The sequence below is a fragment of the Aulostomus chinensis genome, chromosome 2, assembly GCF_037954235.1.
Source record: "Aulostomus chinensis isolate RoL2024-O1b breed Wild chromosome 2, RoL_Achi_v1.0, whole genome shotgun sequence".
NCBI classification, from domain to species: Eukaryota; Metazoa; Chordata; class Actinopteri; order Syngnathiformes; family Aulostomidae; genus Aulostomus; species Aulostomus chinensis.
The window spans coordinates 25,300,737-25,320,597 of record NC_141321.1 but is presented as its reverse complement, the minus strand read 5'-3'; the positions used below and the strand labels follow the sequence as shown (position 1 = coordinate 25,320,597).

The 19,861-nt window shown below is 41.0% G+C and overlaps 1 protein-coding gene across 1 annotated transcript in view; it reads right to left on the bottom strand.

Annotated features, from left to right (window-relative positions):
* Nucleotides 1-19,861, bottom strand: part of ush2a (Usher syndrome 2A (autosomal recessive, mild)) — a 195,230-nt gene that overhangs the window by 80,396 nt on the left and 94,973 nt on the right. The window contains exons 46-50 of the mRNA XM_086187178.1: nucleotides 16,521-16,678; nucleotides 15,247-15,394; nucleotides 12,402-12,557; nucleotides 9,309-9,456; nucleotides 6,771-6,913 (exon numbers count right to left, since the gene is read on the bottom strand). Of these exons, the coding sequence (XP_086043304.1) occupies nucleotides 6,771-6,913; nucleotides 9,309-9,456; nucleotides 12,402-12,557; nucleotides 15,247-15,394; nucleotides 16,521-16,678 (753 nt within the window). The remainder of the gene's footprint in view (nucleotides 1-6,770; nucleotides 6,914-9,308; nucleotides 9,457-12,401; nucleotides 12,558-15,246; nucleotides 15,395-16,520; nucleotides 16,679-19,861) is intronic.

The following is a 19,861-nucleotide window of genomic DNA, read 5'->3' as shown; positions in this document are numbered from 1 at the left end:
CTCTCTATCTCTTTCTGTAGAGCTTCTCCATTTCCATTCTCCTTATTGTGACAACCCCCCCCACACACACACTTTCCTCTTTCTCTCATTCTTACTCTACTGCTTTGTGTCGCAGTCTCTCCCTCTCTCTCTCTCACTCCCTCTCTCTCTTTCACTCCTTCCCTGTGCTCTCCTTGCTAAATAAACAATGCAGAGGGTTGACCTTTTGGGTTAACAGGTTTTTATGCTAGCTCTACTCAGCACTCACACTGATTCAATTACCACCAAAGGTCCACTGAACCCCACGAATAACCAAGCAGCCCGTCTCCCTGTCTGTCTATGTGCATGTCTGCCGGCCTGTCCCGGTGCCTTGCAATACACTCGCCCGTCTCGGGTTGTCTCTCTACCTGTTAAATAGAACATTAGGCATCCTTTTGTCTGCTTGATGATATTCTTGATATTCCAGACATATAGAAGGAGGAAGATTGCACATGGAAAGAGAGCGTTTCACTGTAAATAATTAGACCACAAGACACAACTCAGTCACCTTGATCAAGCCCACCTCAGCCACCCAAAGTAACCCCGGTTGTTACCCCCCTATTCCTCCCTTATTTCCTCTCCCCTCCCCTTCCCCGTGCTCCCTCTCCTTCTAAGTGTCGAGTGTTATTTAAGCTTTACTGGCGCGTGTAAAATTCTGCAATTTGAAGGGCTGTTAAGTTTTTCAATTGAAATTTTCATTTAAGATGCAGGTGATGCTTTTTTCCTTTTTTTATTTTACTGACGCTTTACTGCTCTCTGGATAGGAGGGAACGACTGTTAAGGGACTGCGTAGCAGCCCACCCCCCACACCACCTCTCTTTCCTGTTCACCTCTTCTGTTTTTCTGTCTCTCATCTTTTCCCAACTGCTCTTCTTCTCCCTTGACCCTCGTTCTACCACTGCTCCCTGTACTTCTCCCATCACATGCCTTTCTCTCTTTCCCCCTCTTCTGTCATCCCTCCTTACACCCCCCCCCCCCACCCACACTCCTCCCCTCTCCAGTAAAACATAGTAGCAGAAGGCTAAAACAAGAGTGTGGGGCCACTGAGCCTTAAATCACATTTATAAGGATTTGGTTAGCATAGTAATAACACAATCAACTGACAAGGGCTCGGGGAGGGGGAGGGAGGGGGGGGAGGGGGGGATGAGTGTGAGTGCAAGCATGCTATGCAGCTCTTGTACATATCTGACGTAGATTATTGTTAGTCTCTGTAAATTTTGTTGCGCATGTATGTGTGCATCTATGTATCTACATGAAGAGATGAGGAATTATTTTCAGCCGTTTGCATGAAGTTGCGTGTGTGTGTTTGTGTGTGTGTGTGTGTGTGTGGGGGGGGGTAGTGGTGGGGGTTGGCTTTTGAAGGTGAGTTGAGGCTCCAAGGAGTCATAATGAGGACAAACGCTGAGCATTACAGTTATCATGATGCTTATGACATGGTGTCAAAACATGACAAGCAATATGCTGAGAGTTTACATTGCATTTTATATCTTTACTTTCTCAACAGATTATTCAACGCCACTGCTGCTTTAGGACACGCTAAAGGGGGGACAACAAGGAGCAAGTTGGAAAGTGGTGGATGTGTGAGGAGCCTTGGAAAAATGTCTAAAAATTCATCATATACTCTTTACTCCAAGGGGTCTTTGCCTGCAATTTAGAGGCAGTGTTGTGCTTCGCTGTCTCAATGAAAATATGTAATTTTAGAGTCAGATGCATACCCTGGACTTTCCTGCTCTAGTGCAGTGATTTGATGCGACGCCTCACTGTAATTTTGGTCAACAAGTTTGTTGACGACAAGAAGAGCAGCTGCTACTATAAAGGCCAACTTTGTAAGAGAGGATGAGAGGGATTACTTCTAGACAATCCAAGACCCTGAACCTGATGTATTTGAACTGGAATATACACAGGAGGAACTGCAGGCTTTCAAAGCTAAGAAAGAAAGACAGGTCAGGTAGTCCTGGGTATGTCTCTGCTTCAAAAAAAATCTCGTAAAAATGTTAAGCACAACCCTTGTTCCTCTAATGCAGGCAAAGACCATTTTGGAGAAAAGTTTATTTTATTACTTTAGAGATTTGAGGCTTTCTCTTGCCATTGCTGGGATTCATTACAGCTAAGCTAACTAGCAGTTAGACATGCAGTGAGGGACTCAGAGAGGAGAATAGCATATCTAACTGCTTGACTGGCACTAAAAATGATGCACAAAATGCATTTCAAAAGAGTTAGTGTTGCTCAAATAATCAGGTTTTTTTGAGAGATGAATTTCACCCCCGCTAAAAGAAAGCAACATGCAAATATATGATAAGGTAGCGAACATGAACTTCTTGTTACCTCTTGATATGCAAAATAATGATGAAATTAGTTACTAATACAGTACTTCAATATTTCCACTGCAATGCAAACTGGTCAAAACACTGGGGAAATGAGGTAGGATATATTTTATTAATGAAGTAACTCATTCATTAAATAACATGAATTCTTTGTGTTCTGTCCTCACCTCTAACCTCATTTCAGTCATTCTTTCTCCTATTCGCTTCTTCTTCCACACTGCTTTCAGTTCAATTTTGTAAAACAGCGCGTTTTTTTAAAATGTTCCAGGCTTCAGTCTTTCTCTCGTGTGCACACACACACATGCTCACATGCATGCGCACGTGCACGCACACACACTTTCTAATACTGCTTGGCTAAGATCATTTTGTCAAAATGGTGCTTTTAATCATACTCTCTACAACACTCCTACACAAATACTCACATCCCAAACACACACACACACACACACACACACACACACACACACACACACACACACACACACACACTCTCTCTCTCTTAGATCACTTAGCTGGTGTGAACATGGGAGTAGACAGAGGAAAGGGAGCTGTCCAACATGGCTAGAGTTTATGTTCACAGGAGCCGTCTGTCTGTTCTGCAGCGGCAGGATTTCATAGGGACCAAATTACATTAAAAAGATGGATATAAAACTTTAATGGAATGATAAAAAGGAAAGGAGGAAACGTGGGTCTCTTGCTCTCTCTGTTCTGTCATTAGCCCTTTTCTTTCTTCTCTCCTTCTTTTTCCTCCAATTCCACATTATACGTTCTCTCAGCTTTTCCTTCTTTAGTTTTTTCTGTTTCTCCACTTCCTTTCTCTTTTACATCCACCCTCCGTAAATACTTAAGGGGCTAGATTTGCTCAAATGTAAAAAGACAGAAAGAGCGAGAGAGTGGTTATATGATGAGGTGTGATATGTGTGGAGGAAGACAGAAGAACAAAGATTAAATAGAATATACAGCATACATGAATCCATAATGTTAATAGATTGAGCATTATGGATTTGACCTACTGTTTTCCACATACTATTAAAGGTCCACGGAGGAAAATTTTTGTAGGAAAAAGGTGTGTTTATTAAGGTCGGTCCAACTTTTAATTAGTAAGGGGGGTCATTAATTTTTATTGACATTGACACCATCATTGAGACTACTTAATGATCCAGGTCTTTATCAATACCTCTATCAATATATTTTTATAGCTGAGATAAGAAAATAAATAATAGAACTGGTATTGCTTTTGCAGTTTAATATAACATGTGACTAAGAAATAGTGAAATAAGATAAGCATCAATAAATGTCTAACAAATACGAATCAGCTCAATCTGTAGAGAGTTTTTCTGTAGAAAAATGAGAATGTCTGCCTTGTCAGGTACAATTATAGGTCAGTTCCCACAAAAATCACCTCCAGTGCTGTGATTTAGCCTTCAAAATCAAAGCAGCAATGCTTTATTCTGATGATAATTTTGTCAGAGTGGGCTTTAAGATAAGATAAGATATACTTGTATTGTCCCTGTGGGGAATTTTTTTCCAGGACTCCATCCAGCTGCAGTTTACAAAGACAGAATGGAAAGAAGGACCAGACAAGAAAGGTTTGAGGGTATTATTCTGAAAATTCTTACCATAAGTCTTGCTCACTTGTTGATAAATAATGAGCATATTTTTTTCTTCTCTGTGCTGTGCATCTATAGACTGACTGAGCTCTTTCCTGGTTTCTCTCCACTCTTACTGTACATGGAATACCCTGGACTCCCCCTCAGTCAGTATACTCTGACCTTACTGATTGTAGGGTTTTTCATCACTGTCTGTCCACTGGATTACGAAAAAGTAATCTCGCTGATTTTTACGAAAGTTGGTGCAGCTGAAATTGGGCGAAAGGCGGGGTTCACCCTGGATGGGTCGCCAGTGCGTCGCAGGACCATCAGGAGCAATTAGGGGGCTCAGTATCTTGCTCAAGGTATACTTAAACATGGTCACCTGAGGAAGTGAGGATTGAACCAAGGACCCCTCAGTTGCTAGACGGCCACTCCACCGCCAAGCCATGCTGCCTTTCAAGAAACTACCTTTATCCCAGCGTTTCTTAAAGTGTGTGGTGCGCCCCCCTGGGGAGGCGCGGAGGCGTCCTAGGGGGGGCGCGAGTCACCCGACATCCAAACATTAGTTCCCCCTCACCTTTTGCTTTTTTTATTGTTCCGCCGCGAAAAGAATTCCGACGTCCAAACATTAGTTCTCCCTCACCTTTCGCTTTGTTTGTGGTTACACCGCGAAAAATATTCCGATGTCCAAACATTAGTTCTCCCCCCTCCCCCGGGAAGCCTTGGGCGTGAGTCACCTGGGGGAAAAGGAGAGGGGGAACTAATCTTTGGACGTCGGGTTTTTTATTCGCGGCGGAACCAAAGCGCGCTTTAAACCACTTTCGTAGCAACTGTTGTCAGGTCTGTTTTAAAATGGAGAGATATTTGACAGGGATGAAACACATTTTATTTCATTTTTTCTAGTTCTGAAAAACTAAAGGAATGTTTGTAATTTTCAATAGGTCAATAAAGTTAAACATGGCCTACTTTGTCAAAAAAAATTTGGGGTGGGGGGGATGAAAATTTTTCTTCCTCCAAAGGGGGGAATGACAGAAAAAAGTTTGAGAACCACTGCTTTATCCTAATCCAAACCAAGTCTTAAACCAATGTGACCTGAACTGAACAACTTTATGTCACCAGTAGCAGGACTGCCTGACACCTACACACCTTATCCACGATTGTTGCACAAACTATAAACAAAAACTGCCCCCCCCCCCCTTTAAGAGTTGTGTACCTGTGAAAGTGTGTGTCGGAGGGCGTATGTGTATCTATGTGTGTAAGCAGGATTTCAATTCTGCATAGCAATGAGGAAAGGGCATGGCCATAATTTAATGCATCCTAAATGTCTGCATTTGTGTGTGTCTAAATGGCAGTGTGTGTGTGTGTGTGTGTGTGTGTGTGTGTGTGTGTGTGTGTGTGTGCCTGCGCTCATGTTCACATGAATATATACACCACACATACATGTATATATACACATTTCTTGGTGTGTACATGCGCATGTATGCAAATCTCAGCTGCTTAATGATAATATATGTGATAATAGTGTGGTGCTAATTAATTTATAACTTTGCACTGAGGAGGGTGTACCACTGGCTAATATGATTCTATTACAACAATTAGCCCACAATGACACTGGCTAGGTCACACACACACACACACACACACACACCCTTGTACTTATATCTTTGTGAGGACTTTCATTGACGTAATACATTTACTAGCCCCTCATCCTAAACCTAACCAGAACCTAATTCTAACCTCGACCCTAAAACCACGTCTTGACCTTCAAACTGCCCTTTAAAGATGTGAGGACCGGCTAAAATGTCCTCACTTTCCAAAAATATCCTCACTCTGTTGGTTAAATATGTATTCTAGTCCTCAATATGTAGCAAGTACAAGAACACACACACTTGTACAGCTACTGTAGCTAATGTTAACAGTATGCAGATCTAACTATCAGTGTTTCATCCTATGCGGCTTATGCTCATGTGCACATTGCCTTGGTCATTTTTCACATTTTGGTCTCTTCCTTTAATGAAAAAAACATTAATAAATTAAAAGCACTAGGGGGAAAGATCTTTAGTTCTTTGCATGGATATAGTTCATTGATACGAAGACACCAAAAATTGACCCCTTCATTTATAAAAAATGTAAAGGTTATTGCAGATTTATTAGAGGGCTGCATGACAATAGAATTTTGAAGCTATAAAAGCAACTGAGGGGAGAGTAGCAGATGGAAATAATTTGCACCTGAAATATCTCAATGAATAGCAAAACTCAACACAGTGATAATCGCAATCTCAAGTATTACTTGGCACAACGGCACAGCTGTGCTTTGACAAACATGATGACAAATTAAAGGAAGTTTTAGTATTCCTTATTTTAGATACAACAAGCAGCAGATAGGAAAATTGCTTATATTAATCATCGAGGCTAATGTTTATATTTTTGAAGGAGACATCAATGTTCTGTGACAAGTTTTATGGAAACCCATCCAAAGTCTTTCAGCTTTTCTTAGGAGACGCCATAAAGTTCAACCTTCTAGTAGCACTTTAGGAAGTCAGGAAATCCAAAGTGTCAGTATAATTAAACTTCTGAGGAACTTGAATGTCTTAAATCGTTCACGGGAATGCTTCAAAATGTGACGAACAACACCAGCACCCATTAGGTACCACCAACAGGTAGCAAACAGAACTGCAGAAATGATCCTTGCTTTGACTCGTCAGCACATTTGGTTATGATCAGCGTTGAAATGTCCTTCATTTTTCTATGGTTATTTCTCCCATGGCTGTTGTGCACTAAAATAAACTGAGTAAACAGTAAAAGCACACGCCTGTGCTTCTATGTGAATACTTACTGTCCTCTGCAGTGCGCAGGGTTTCCCAGGGGCCTGTTGTCTGCCCATGTGTGTGTGAAACCACCACTCTGAATAGGTACTGTGTGTATGGTGACAGGTCCTCAACGTTGTAGGAAAAGGTGTCTGTTGCGTTTTCCAACAGCCTAGGAATAAACACACACACACACACACACACACTTAATGATATACATTTAAAACTGGTGAGAATGTGCCATATACATACAGGTGCTCAGTCAGAGACAAGACACTATTCCATTTACAACTTAGTACAATGCTTGCCAGAGAATATTTGTGTGTTCATAGTTATTGATCCCTATGACCAGTCTGTCTACCTATTACAATAGATTATACCAATCGTACACTACGCCAGACCTTGTTTGGTTTCTCACATTGCAAGACTTCAAAAGTGCATGCTTCATGACACCTCAGCCCAAGAAAGCTGATACCATACACCCTCCCCATGGACTAGTACATCACTTTGATGTACATCATAATGAAGAGAGCCATTAGACCTTCTGGGGAATCCTTCACCATATGAATGAGATGACTTTGGGTGTCAAGACGTAAGGAAGATCCCCAGCCTTACATGTCCTGCATCCTCAACAACCTACAGACCTGGCAAGTGCACAGTTGAAATGTGTATGTTCAGAGATGGTAACTGAGGACACGTACAGTAACTCCAGAATGTGACACAACAAATATTGGGACGAGATGCCAAGTATCCTCTATGATGATGAGAGTGGCTATATTCAGGTGGTGGATTGACCTTTTGCTACATGAAGGCTGTGTTATGATCCATCGTTTTTTGGCAGGCTGGGCCATTTGAGGTGACAGTAGTTCTGCATTAGGATGTTTAATACCAGAACTTTACTGGTGACTATTTCCAGGCCAGAGCAAACCTCGTCAGGATGCTTTCAGACAAAGCAGTAGATGGGGCATGAGCTGTTTAGTGGGGACCTAACAAGAAGGAAGAATTTATCATCCCCTCTCTCCCCACACCTTGTGGTGTAGCCAACCAAGCTGCTGCCAGCACGGAGCGTGGTGGGGGGTTGGGGGGGCAGGCTTCCCATCAATGACACAGCCGAGCTACTGGGTGGCAGCAAGAATGACATTGTTTCCACTCTCATCAAGATCCAAGTTAACATTATCCTTGTCTGTCTTTCTGCCAACAAAGGTCCACAGAAGACTGATGATCAGATGATTGATGATCAGATGATTGATCTAGCCACTGACATAATAGAGCTTCTGTGATTGGTCACTTCCTCATCGTGAGGTGCTGAGGTTTGAATGAGAACCTAACTGTTGCTATGGGTGTCTTGGCCAAGATGATTACAGTTGAAGTCTGTGTTGCAGTTTTATTTCCCATTTCGCTATTGTTTAATGATCAATGCTGTATGTTACAGACACCAAGATGATTGAAAAGCTAGTGTAACTAACTCTAGCACAGTTATGTGCTTAATTAATCTCTTGCCCCTGCCTGTTAGTCTCCAAAAAAGCTTGTCATCATCATCAGGTACCTGTGCTGTATTAGAATCACACGTCTTCTAAATGTTTTAATTGAAAACAGATGATGTCCAACAAAGTGATTGTTTTTCTTTCCTTTAATAAGGCGAACCATCTTTGTACCCAAAAACGATTTTAACTTATTAATCCTTTAGACAGTTTTTTTGTAGTTGCCATTTGAACATTTGACCACATTCATATGAGACACTAAATTCTATTTCCAGAACACACAAACTGAATACATGTTCTCTTTTAAATATCTATTTAAGTGTAATATTTTGACACTGGAAACAAGTGTCAGGAGAAATGGAGACAATCTTGGCAATGTGTACAATATTTTCACTGCTTTTGATTACATCCCCATGTCATACCTGATCCCATATCATATAATCACACAAGGGAATCTAGGACAAAGTAAAAGAATATTGTCATAAATGAGGGACCATTGACCATTTAGCATCAGATGGATAGAAGGGATGAATGAATGAATAAATCAGGGAACAATGAGATTTCCATAGCAGAAGAGGAGGAGGGCATGGTTGTCTGATATATAATACATGTAGCTAGTCATTTATTTATTACCACAGAATGAGAGCCTCCTCTTCTTGGATTAAATTGCAATTTGTTGTCAGGAAGCATGTAATGAATACATATCAGATGCACACCCTCTCTCTCTCTTTTTATTCTCTCATTTTCTCTACCTTTCTCTCTCTCCTCCTGCCCTCTCTTTGATTTTTTTTTGTCTTTTTGGCTCTACCCCCCGTCTCACCAGCTCATTCCCTCTTGGTTTTTCTGATGGTCTGTCATTTTGATGTGACATATTCAGCCCTGCTGTATAATGTGCCCCTGCGTATGTATATGGGAATGCATTTGTGTGTGTGCTCACATCTTTTAAGTAACTGAGAATATGAGATATCTGATGTGTCCCGGAGTGTTGGTTTATCGCATTTCTCCATCTCAGATCACTTGTACAGTATGTGCTGTGAACAAGTGTGGGCACATTTATCTGCCTGTGTATTTGATGCTCTTACTAACCTTATCACTTGTCTCTGTGGTGAAGTCCTCAACTGCAGGCTGTAGTGAAGAGGACCGGGGGCGTTGGATTGGGCAGGGGCAGACCACGATATATACAGACTGGTGCTGGTTGCATGGATCAGTCTAGGAGGTGACAACCCATCTGGGGCTACGGAGACACGATGATGAGAGGTGGAGTAATGGAAGGAAGAGACAATGAAAGGAAGAGATGGATGGAGGTGGTGAAAAGGGATGGAGTGAGGAGAGACAATAAAGAAAACATAAAAATCATGTATCAGATTCATATTTATATTTCTACATGTGTTTTTAAGCTGGAGTCGTAAAGAACACACTGATCTTTGGTTTTGGTGAGACTGCACTATAAAAAGAAGAGATGATTGAGGAAAGATAGGAGGGCAGAAAGTGGGGAGTTAAGATGAACGAAAGAGGACATAAAAAATGAAAAAGAATCTTCTTATTCATTTGGAGTTCCCAATCACACTGGCATGTGGTTGATAATAACGGTATGCCAATTAGAAACGTGGCATTGTGGTTGTACGTCACTGTGACCTTGACCTTTGACCGCTGAAATCTTTTCAATTCAACCTGAAGTTTCGGTGGACATTAATGCCAAATTGGGAGAAATCAGACCGACCTTTAAAACCCTGCTCTTTAACCTTCGCACAGACTAATGCTAGTATTGGAAAGTCAGAAAAAAAACCTTGATTCTGAGAGAAACCACGTGGAGAAGGAGAAGATGTGACGCAAGACAGAATAAAAGCTGAGAAAATGAGAACGTGAAATAGGAGTAGGCCCTTCGATGTATAAAGTGACTCTTCAATCAAACACACTGGTCTTACTCTACTACAACGAGACTCTGATTGAAGATATCTCATGCCCTAAGGGTGGCTATTAGAAACACACACACACACACACACACGGCTCTAAAACATCCATTTAGAATAATGTTGGTGGTTCACAAATACAAATCATTACTCCCATGGTAACATTCATTATCTTAGTACATACACACTCGACTACATTACAAACACAAACATGAATACAAGGTGTCAGTGTGTGTTTATGTACTGTTGTTAAATGTCGATTTGTCATTTTGTTTATGGGCGTGGTTTAAACCCTTTTGAAAACTACTGCATGTAAGAACATAGACATCGATTTGGCCGTTCATCGTATGTTACATGGTAATTAAAAAAGTAAATCAAAATGTGAATGCCCTCAAAGGGATATGGAAATCGGGTCGGTTCCTTCCTTTTTGCAGGCAAAATAATGTAAACATATCTTTAAATGTGTTGTTCATAAAAAAAAACTCAGATATGCTCCATTGTACGCCACCCAACTGGTGGGTGATGTTGATTGAAAGCTGCTGCCATTTCATCAAAGTAAAACCAACTCTCACTGTAGCTACAACTCCTGGGCAGTGTATTCATAGTATTTGAGAAAGAGTGAGTGAGGAGTAAGAACCATGCTGCATGCTCCGCTGAGACTTTTCCAGAAATTACGCAACTGCAACCACTTAACATGCTGCAATAAATTAGAGTTCCACCCATGTGGATGGTTAATTAATGGTATTTCATCAAAACGCCTTGCAAAAAAAATGGTGTATCATCATGAAACCCAACAAATACATATTTGTATTTTTAGTTACAGAATTTTTTTCTCTCAAAGAGAGTGTACAAATAATGCAATTCAAATTCAGACGGACTTGAATACGTGAGACATAAATCAGCAAAACCGTCATTCCTTAAATCTCAGTGCATTTATTTCACACACACACACACAACCTACATAACAGAGACACACACTGCTGGTGAGCTTGTGTCTCTCTCATGCTGTGTTAGCAGGTACAATATCAGAGGTGTCACTAATCGTTTTAAACTATGCACTTTTATGTTCACTTCTCTCTCTCTGCTCTCCTCCTCCTCTTCTCTTCTGTCTCTTGCTCCGCTATCTTTCCTCTGTTCTTTCATAGAACAAGGACGCATCAAGACAGTTTGCCTTAAAGAAGTCTAAAGAGGTGCCAGAGGCACAGAGGTAGAAAGAGAGATGGAAAGAGAGGAAACGTCTGGTATTTAAAATTTATACTTTCTTATGCCTTTGTTTTGAACTTGAACAGTAGAACTTTCTAAAGTCTATCTTTTGTTGTTTTGGACCAGGAAATGGGTGCGGTGTGTTTGTGTGTGTATTAAATGCTTTTGTTAACATTAGCTACAGTGGCTGTACAAGTGTGTGTGTGTGTGCATGGGTGAGAGCGAGAGAGAGAGAGAGAGAGATTGCATGGTTACTATTATCTCCAGACTACACTGATCAGCTTTGACATTTATCAGTATGCACAATCAGTCTCTTTGCAATCATAATCACACACACACACACACACACACACACACACACACGTGCATGCTTCGTAAATGAGAAAAAATGTGTTCAGATGAGGTTGTTATGATGAGTGTGCAAGTGTCACAGCCACTGACTGATCTTTTTCTTCTTGCAAAATATCAAAAAAAATGAAGCTTTCCAGTTGTATTTCAGGCTTTATATTGACATGAGAGTTATGTGATGAAAATACTTGTGTCTTGTTTGTAGAGTTAGAAATAAGTCTGCAATCAGAGCCCTTTAAATAAATAGTTTTGACTGTTTAGAGAGAATAAAACTACATTATGATCATGGCAGCTGTAGCCATACAGCGTACAAAGTTTTCTTCAACAAAGGCAGCTCCTGTTGTATCTGTGGTGATTTGACTGTCAAGCTTTGGTGATTGTTCCATGTGAGGAGGGATGCTTTTATTATCCTGCACATGTAAAATGAAGACAGTTGAAAGAGGATGAACAATGACACATTCGGTATTTGAGTTGAAACCAGTGACAAATAATGATACTTGAGTTCAAAAGCAATTCACACCAGAGGGAGTGAAAGTTCTACTCTCGTCATGGATATTAGCGAATAGCAGCCATTCTTCTTGCTGTTGTTCTCACCAGTGATTCCAGAAATCTTACTTGAGAAATCTCTCATGCACTTGCACAGTTAGGCTTTATTTCATTTCTCTTCAACTGCATTATGAGAGCGGTGAGAGGGATCATGTGTTCTTAGCCTCTGTACCTGCTGGGGACGTAGTAACGTTGAGTGGCCAGCTCTCCACACACCCCTGTGTGTTACAACCTCTGATCCAGAAGCTGTAGTTGGTATAAGGCTGCAGGTCCGTCACAGAAAACCAGCTACCAGCTGCAGTACCTCCATCCAATACAACTTCATCACCTGAGAGAGGACACAAACACAGAAGAGACGCAGACGTGTGATTTAAATCAAAGCACATTCAGTGGCATTTAGTGTGAACGGTACATATTTTATTACCTAAATTAAGGCGATTGTGTTTTTAGTTCCATTTGATTGTTTTTTCGCATGAAACGTGGTTGGGAGGTGGAGCATGGACAAAGCTTTGAACTTTGGGAAGATCCAAATCCAGGGGAGATGTACAAATGAGGCTTTACCTTTGTTACGGTGACAGGACGGAAATTTTAGAGTCAAGATTAGAAGAAGAAACACTTAATGTTATGTCTGGTCATTCTCCCCATACATCATCTTTCTTGCATACAGTAATATCCTCCCAAATTAGACTTTCCATGCGACAGGAATAACCTGCAACTGCCCCAAAGATTAGCGTTGGGGAATCAGGATTTTCTGGAGGAAAACTCCAACAGCTACAGTCGTTGAGTAATAAACCAGAGTTTCAGAGGACTCGTTCAAATCCTTGTCTCATTCAGAATAAACAAAGCAGTTCGCGTCACCATGGCAACCTCTAAGCGATGCCTTCCAGCCAATTCATAACAGCTTAGACTGCTTCTCTGATGGCCGGAGTGTTTACTGAAATGATGCGTCTGTCCAGATTTTCATGAAAATCCTGGTGAAGGGAAAAGACAATCATAATTTGAGGGTGAACCCAATCCAGTAATTTTTTTCCCTACAGTGAAATGGACAGGTTTTAATTAATCTAGTAGTCGTAGTAATCGTTGTAGTATGTATATAATTATGTATCTTCATAAATAGGTATCCATTTGAAATAAGAAACATTGAGGGACATTTGATTTGAATTTTTTTTTTACAAGAGCACTGTCGCCTCACAGCAGAAAGGTTCTGGGTTCAAATCCTGTCTTTTTCTGTGAGTCTGCATGTTCTCCCTGTTCCTGTGTGGGTTCTCTCTGGTACTCCAGCTTCCTCCCACAGTCCAAAGACATCAAGAGAGGACGAGGCTGATTGATACTCTAAATTGACTGTAGGTGTGACTGTGAGTGTGAATGGTTGTCTGTCTATATGTGTTGGCCCTGCGATGGACTGGTGACCTGTCCAGGGTGAACCCCACCTCTCGCCTGAAGGCTGCTGGGATAGGCTCCACCCCCCCCACGACCATAAACAGAATAAGCAGTAGAAAATGGATGGATGGATGGAAAATTTTACAAACTGGTCAAATATCCCTCTGGACCCAGGGACTCAATTTATGGAAAAATGAGGGAGGCTTCTTACCGGTAAACATTTTCTGAGGTTATATAGAGGTGTTAAAAAATTTGAAATATCTTCATGACCCAGGCATTTTGTTATTCAACATAATAAGATGCTTCATTTTCTGCACCAGAATGTATTTTTTAATAAGTACGAATAAATACAGTGGTACATAAACCTTCAGTCAGTTTCATGGTTAAAAACACAGCATGCTGGAGTTCATTAGATTTGAGATTTGCAGTTTATCAGTGCGATGGTATAAAAGTGATTAATAAAAGATACATACATCAGGAACAGGAAAGAAGCGAATGAGAGAGAATTCAAGAAAGAGGAATACTAACTGAGAATGATCAAAAGACAGAGGCTTCCATATAGAGGTTATGCAAGGATAGTCAAAGGGATCAGAAAATTCCACAATGCAAGCCTATCCAATATATTTAGGTGGACACACACACACGCACAAACACATATCAGGTCTGTGTGAACTGATGAAGGCAGTGTGTATCAAAGAAACAAGGGGGTTATGGGTAACTTGAGCGAGACACCATCTCTCTCTTTCTTGTACACCTCTTCTATCCCTCTCTCCACTCATTTTAATCTGTCTGTTCCTGTGTGAGGCGCAGATCAAAGTGCCTGACTCCGTCTGTGTGTGTGCATGTGTGTGTGTGTGAGAGAGAGAGACTTGATGAATCTGTGTAAGTTAAAGGATCAGTGCGCAAGTGTGCTCACTGGTTCCCCTGTTCTCATCTTGTTCAATTTTCTTCTTCCTCCTTTTCTTTCCATGTCCACTCGTCCTTTTCTATTTTGTTGGCCTCCTTCTCTGTATTGTTGTTCGTCATGTATTGTCTTGTTTTGTTTGCAATCTTTTCTAATACATCTATGGAAATGTGAGTCTCTCATCTCCCCTCTCTCCCTACCATTGTTTTACCAAAAGTTGCCTTTGTTCTCTCCTCAACCTTCATACTTGTGTTTTGCTCTGGACTCCTGAATCGTCTCCTCTTGTGAGTCACTGACAAAAGCTTTTCTTCTGTTTTCTCCACCACTGTGGTTTGATTATGCTTCGGGCCACTACTTCATGCCTGACTTTCACAATACTCTGCTGTGTACATGAGGAGTGTGCGTGTAGATGTGGACTTTTATCTCCAGCAATATTTGTCCTGTTCCACTTATTTAAGGATTCGTCATAAAACGGTGTTGATATAAGTAGTGAGAATAGCAGTTGTGCGCTTACAGGAGGCAGCAGAGGCAACTGTCGACTCAAAAACACAGTTGATTTAAAACATAATAATTAATCAGTCTACACATGTACATTTACATGTACATGCATATTCACATAACAATCAATAAACTTGTGAGCTCAAAGATTCAAAAAAACTTGTCATTCTAGCATATTAACCTGCTGATTGACTACTGTCTGTGTTTTCAGCATTAATGCATCTATATGTGTTACCTTTGCTTTTGTAGAACACAGTGTATCTCAAGTTCCCATTTGGTCTGGGTGGGGCTGTCCAGCGAGCTCGAAGTGATCGAGAGCTCTGATTGGTCAGTTCCAGCAGTACTGGGCCTTCTGGGGCCATCTCCAATGTGTGCATCTCCACCTGATTTCATGGAGGGAAACACACAAGCAAGTGATGCTTAATGCATTAGAATGTAACAGAAACACAAGCACTGTGGCATATTTTCTATATTTACTTTGTTACACTGAGAAACTGGTGTAACAGATACATTTTCTGAATATGCGGGCTTTTGTGCGCATAAACAAAACTACTCACAAATTGTTTTCTTGATGTCCAATGACCATCAAAATTAAAAAAAAAAAAAACGTAATAAAAATCGACCCCCTTTTGATAATCAATGCTATATTTTATCTCATGAATTAGTTGTGGCATTGACCATAACAAGAATGATACACATCTCAATATCTAGTCATACTGTCTTTATTTGCTCATCTTTTTTCTTTCCTGTCACATTTTGATTTTGTCCTCCTCTCTTCTCATCCCACTCTCACCTCTCCTTCTGTCTTTCAATCATCCTGCTTTTGTCTGCTGTCTCGTTTCCACGTTCCTCTCTCCTTCTACTGTTTCCTCTGGTGCCTGTCTTTCCTTTCTTACCACTTCATCTCTTGTTTTGCTCTGACCATTTACTCTCCATTCCCTCCTTCCCTGATCTCTTCGCATTTTCTCCTCTTCATCCTGCCCCTGCGCTCTCCCTCTTCTCTTGTTCAGCTGTGTCAGCTGTTCTTGCGGTGTTTGACTAAATATGGCTCCCATATTGGAAAAATGCCCCAAAATATGGCCTGTTGTCAGAGACATCGTTGAGCATGGAGTGGCATTTCCTACCAAATGTCACTGTCGCTCCGCCAACCCTCGTTATTGAGCTGAGAGAATCGATCACCTTTATGACACCCAGTGGCACGCATGCACATACACGTAGACACACACATACATTCACACAGAGTATATAAAGGTGTGAAGTTTATATGCTTCTATGTGTTGGTTAGATGCAACAATAATCTGCAATATTCTGATAAAAGTATTCTTTTTTGCACCAAATGTCGTGATATGAAAATTGTACACAATTTAATAGACTTTTACTGCTGCAGCTTTAGTTCTAGCGGAGAAGACAGAGACAACATGCAGAAACTTCCCAGCAATGACTCATATGGTATGTGTTTTTTGGGGGGTTTGAGGAGGGGGGGTGTACACCAGTGAACACTTGACTGACCATCGGTCCCTTGCCACAGCCACGTGCAGTACAGGCCTGCAGTCGGAGCACATGTCGGCTCCACGGAGAAAGTCCCTGCACCACAAAGAACCTCTGGAAGGAACTGGAGTTTAAAACAAGAACGCCGTCCACCCAGAGACCGTAGCTGGTGATGACACCTGTCAAGACAACGAGTGATTTGATCATGCACAAGAAACAGAAGAAAAATATTAATTCAAGAGGGAAACATTTCGTCACAATAAGGTCAGTTTCAGACCAAATCAGGCCCTGCTGTAGTTGTGCGGGGGTGCAGGCAAGGCCAGGGGGTGTGATATAAGTGCGGGAAGTGTTCGCCAACTGCTATTAAAAACAAATGAGAGGATGTTGATTCTCAGCATTTCCACTTCTTGAAATGAAAACAGATGAACACAAACCAATGGAAGGCTACAGTTTTCGTGGTGCACACTGGACTGCTTGCCAGATGTCGGTGATCAGTCTGTTTGTCTGTTACTCGGGAAACAGTTGAAGGCATCTTCAGGTGTGATCTGTGGCTGCTGCAGCACGATGTGAGGTTGTGTGTCTTTCAAAGTGAACTCAAGTTCATCTCTTCTGGGATGAAGCTTTGTGGTGGCCAAAACACCTGCAGCTACAATGTAACATTGCTTTCAAATCAAATCTGCAGCACTGGATTTGGTCTGATTTGGTCTTTAGCCTAAATAAAAGAAATATTTTTATAAACTGGACAAAATTTTAATTATTCATAAAACTTGACCTTTGATCAACATCTTTTCAGTTCATTTGAAGTTCCTTAAAGGCTTTCCTGAGATATGAGAATCGGACAGATATCGTGCACATGTGAGGGGACAGTGACCTTGACCTTTCACCACCAAAACCACGTGGACTTTCACACCAAAGATGAGATGTGAGATATTAATGAGAACCGAGGAAAGTAGCAGATTGCCTTCATTCAACAGCTGAGGTAAAACAAATCCATTCATTTATGAATCACATTTCTGTGTATTGGTTTGAAATTGTGTTACACTTTGTCTTTTCATGCATAACTCTAACATTCAAGATGAAGATGCTGGTCACCCTGTGTTCATATTGGCCACTAGATGTCTGGACTGGCAATCAATTATCAATCACTCTTTAGGATGCAGCATGGGTCCTTGGATCAACATGTAAATGAAAACGGACCTATCGTCGTGTTCTCGTCAGATCCAAAAATGAACACAGCACTGACACGAAATGTAACCAAAGGAATTACAGGGATGAAGGCCCGGAGAAGGACTCTTGTGTAAGAGGGAACATGCACACATACAAATGGGGTCCAAATAGGTGTCCACATGCAAACTATTCGACAGACACACACATAAGTACTCCACATGCTCAAGAAGACAGGAACCCACACATATCCACACACATAGACCGGCCCAATAATTACATTACATTCACCTAATAAAAAATGAAACAGTGCCAAATGTGCTTTTCCTTAATAAAAATGCATACAGGGGGCTCAAAAGATCAGCGCTAAGAACTAAGAGTCTATTCTGCTTTAATCATGTGTGGGTTTTATTATTGCCCAATACAGATATACACACCTATCAGGGAAATGAAGACACAAAAACCCTGTGGACGGCAGTTACATCTGGGAAGCTCTTAATGTGCCCAATCACATGCATGTGAGAGAGTGTGTATATGTGTGTGTGTGTGTGTGTGTGTGCATGCTTATGTGTGCGAACGTCTGTGTGCTTGTGTGTGTGAATAAGCCCATATCAGTATAGGTTGTAATAAAGACAGGTTGGGAAATGAAGCAGCGAATGCATAACAGGCTTATTTCCCCTCTTTGTCTGCGTGTTGCCCCGACCTAATCCCCGAGAGGATTATCCCCCACAAATCCCTGTGGAATTGGGGAGAAGGGGGGAGAGAGAGAAAGAGCGAGAGAGCGAGCGAGAGAGCAAGAGAGAGAGAGAGAGAGAGAGAGAGAGGGGAAATAACAAGAATCTCACTCCACTGGAACCCATCACCATCATCATCGTCATTTTTGCCGCCCATTTATGAAAGAAAAGGCAAATGAAAAAAAGGCACTGCGCTCTTTCTTTTTAAGCTAAAATTAAAGCTTATTAAGCATGAGGTAATCAGGTAATCATGATTAAGTGTCTCCCTTGTTATAAATTTCTGTCATCAGATGAGAAAAGCTTTAAGTAATTTATCCAGGGTAATATGCACACACATCACAGGGTTTATGGTGTGAAATGCACTCATGTGGCATTAAGTGTAAAACACACACGATTCACATTACACACACTCGCATTATGGAATTACACATACTTTAACGAGCATGGCAATAACATTTGATAATATGTGGCAGTGCATTTGTATGTAAAAGACTGTGAAATGGGCTGGGAAATCCTCAGATGGTTTTCATCCCTCTATTCATTTGATTTCACTTGTTAATACACTCCTTGATAATTCCTTTGAAGTATTACCAGTGGAAAATAATATAGAGCGGGGACTTAATGTATTTCAGTCACTTGGTATTAGGAAACTTTGTAATGTTAAAAGATAGGAGATCATTCCAAAAGCAACATCTGACACTGTGCTATATTACGATACTTTATCAAAAAACATCATATCTCATTTTATGTTTTATAGCCTTGTGTTAGTTGTTTATGCTTTGATATAATGAACATTGTGATCCCAATTTTATATCGACCACGACTTCTGTCTGTTCCCTGTACATTTCTATTTGATTTCTAAGTTCATGTGAACATCAACAGTTGCAGATTGATGATACATCCACATTTCAAATTCTAGGTTGAAAAAAAAAAAAATCGGACGATGTTTTTTTTTTTTTACTGGTAAAATAATATGCAAGCAAGATGTGGCCGAAGAGTTTCAGAATATTGGCAAATATCTGATTTTATGATGTATTTCCAGGACTACAGATGTGAAGATGATGATGATGATGATGCATCACTTTCACCTTTCTCACTAAAACATTTCATTTTGTCATCGCACTTCCAAGTAAATCTGTCCTGTTTTGCATAGGACACTTTAAATCTTTTCTCTCTAAATCTCCAAATTCACTTCCAGAACAGATAAAGGATCACGGCTCTGTTCTACACATTTTAATTACATGCGAATAAATAACATAAAAGCAAGAGCTGAGGGAGAGAAAGCAGCCACTGTGGGTCGATGTGCCTCCAGCCTGCAGTTCTCTTCCTCAGTCAAAAGGGAGCACTTTTCATCCACTTAAAGGAGCGCAGTCAGGCACCGTCCTGCCAGTCCAGGTGTCTGTCAGCTTCTCTCTTAAATTATATGTTCCCTTACCCCATCTTCATCCCTCCCAATCCTCTGTC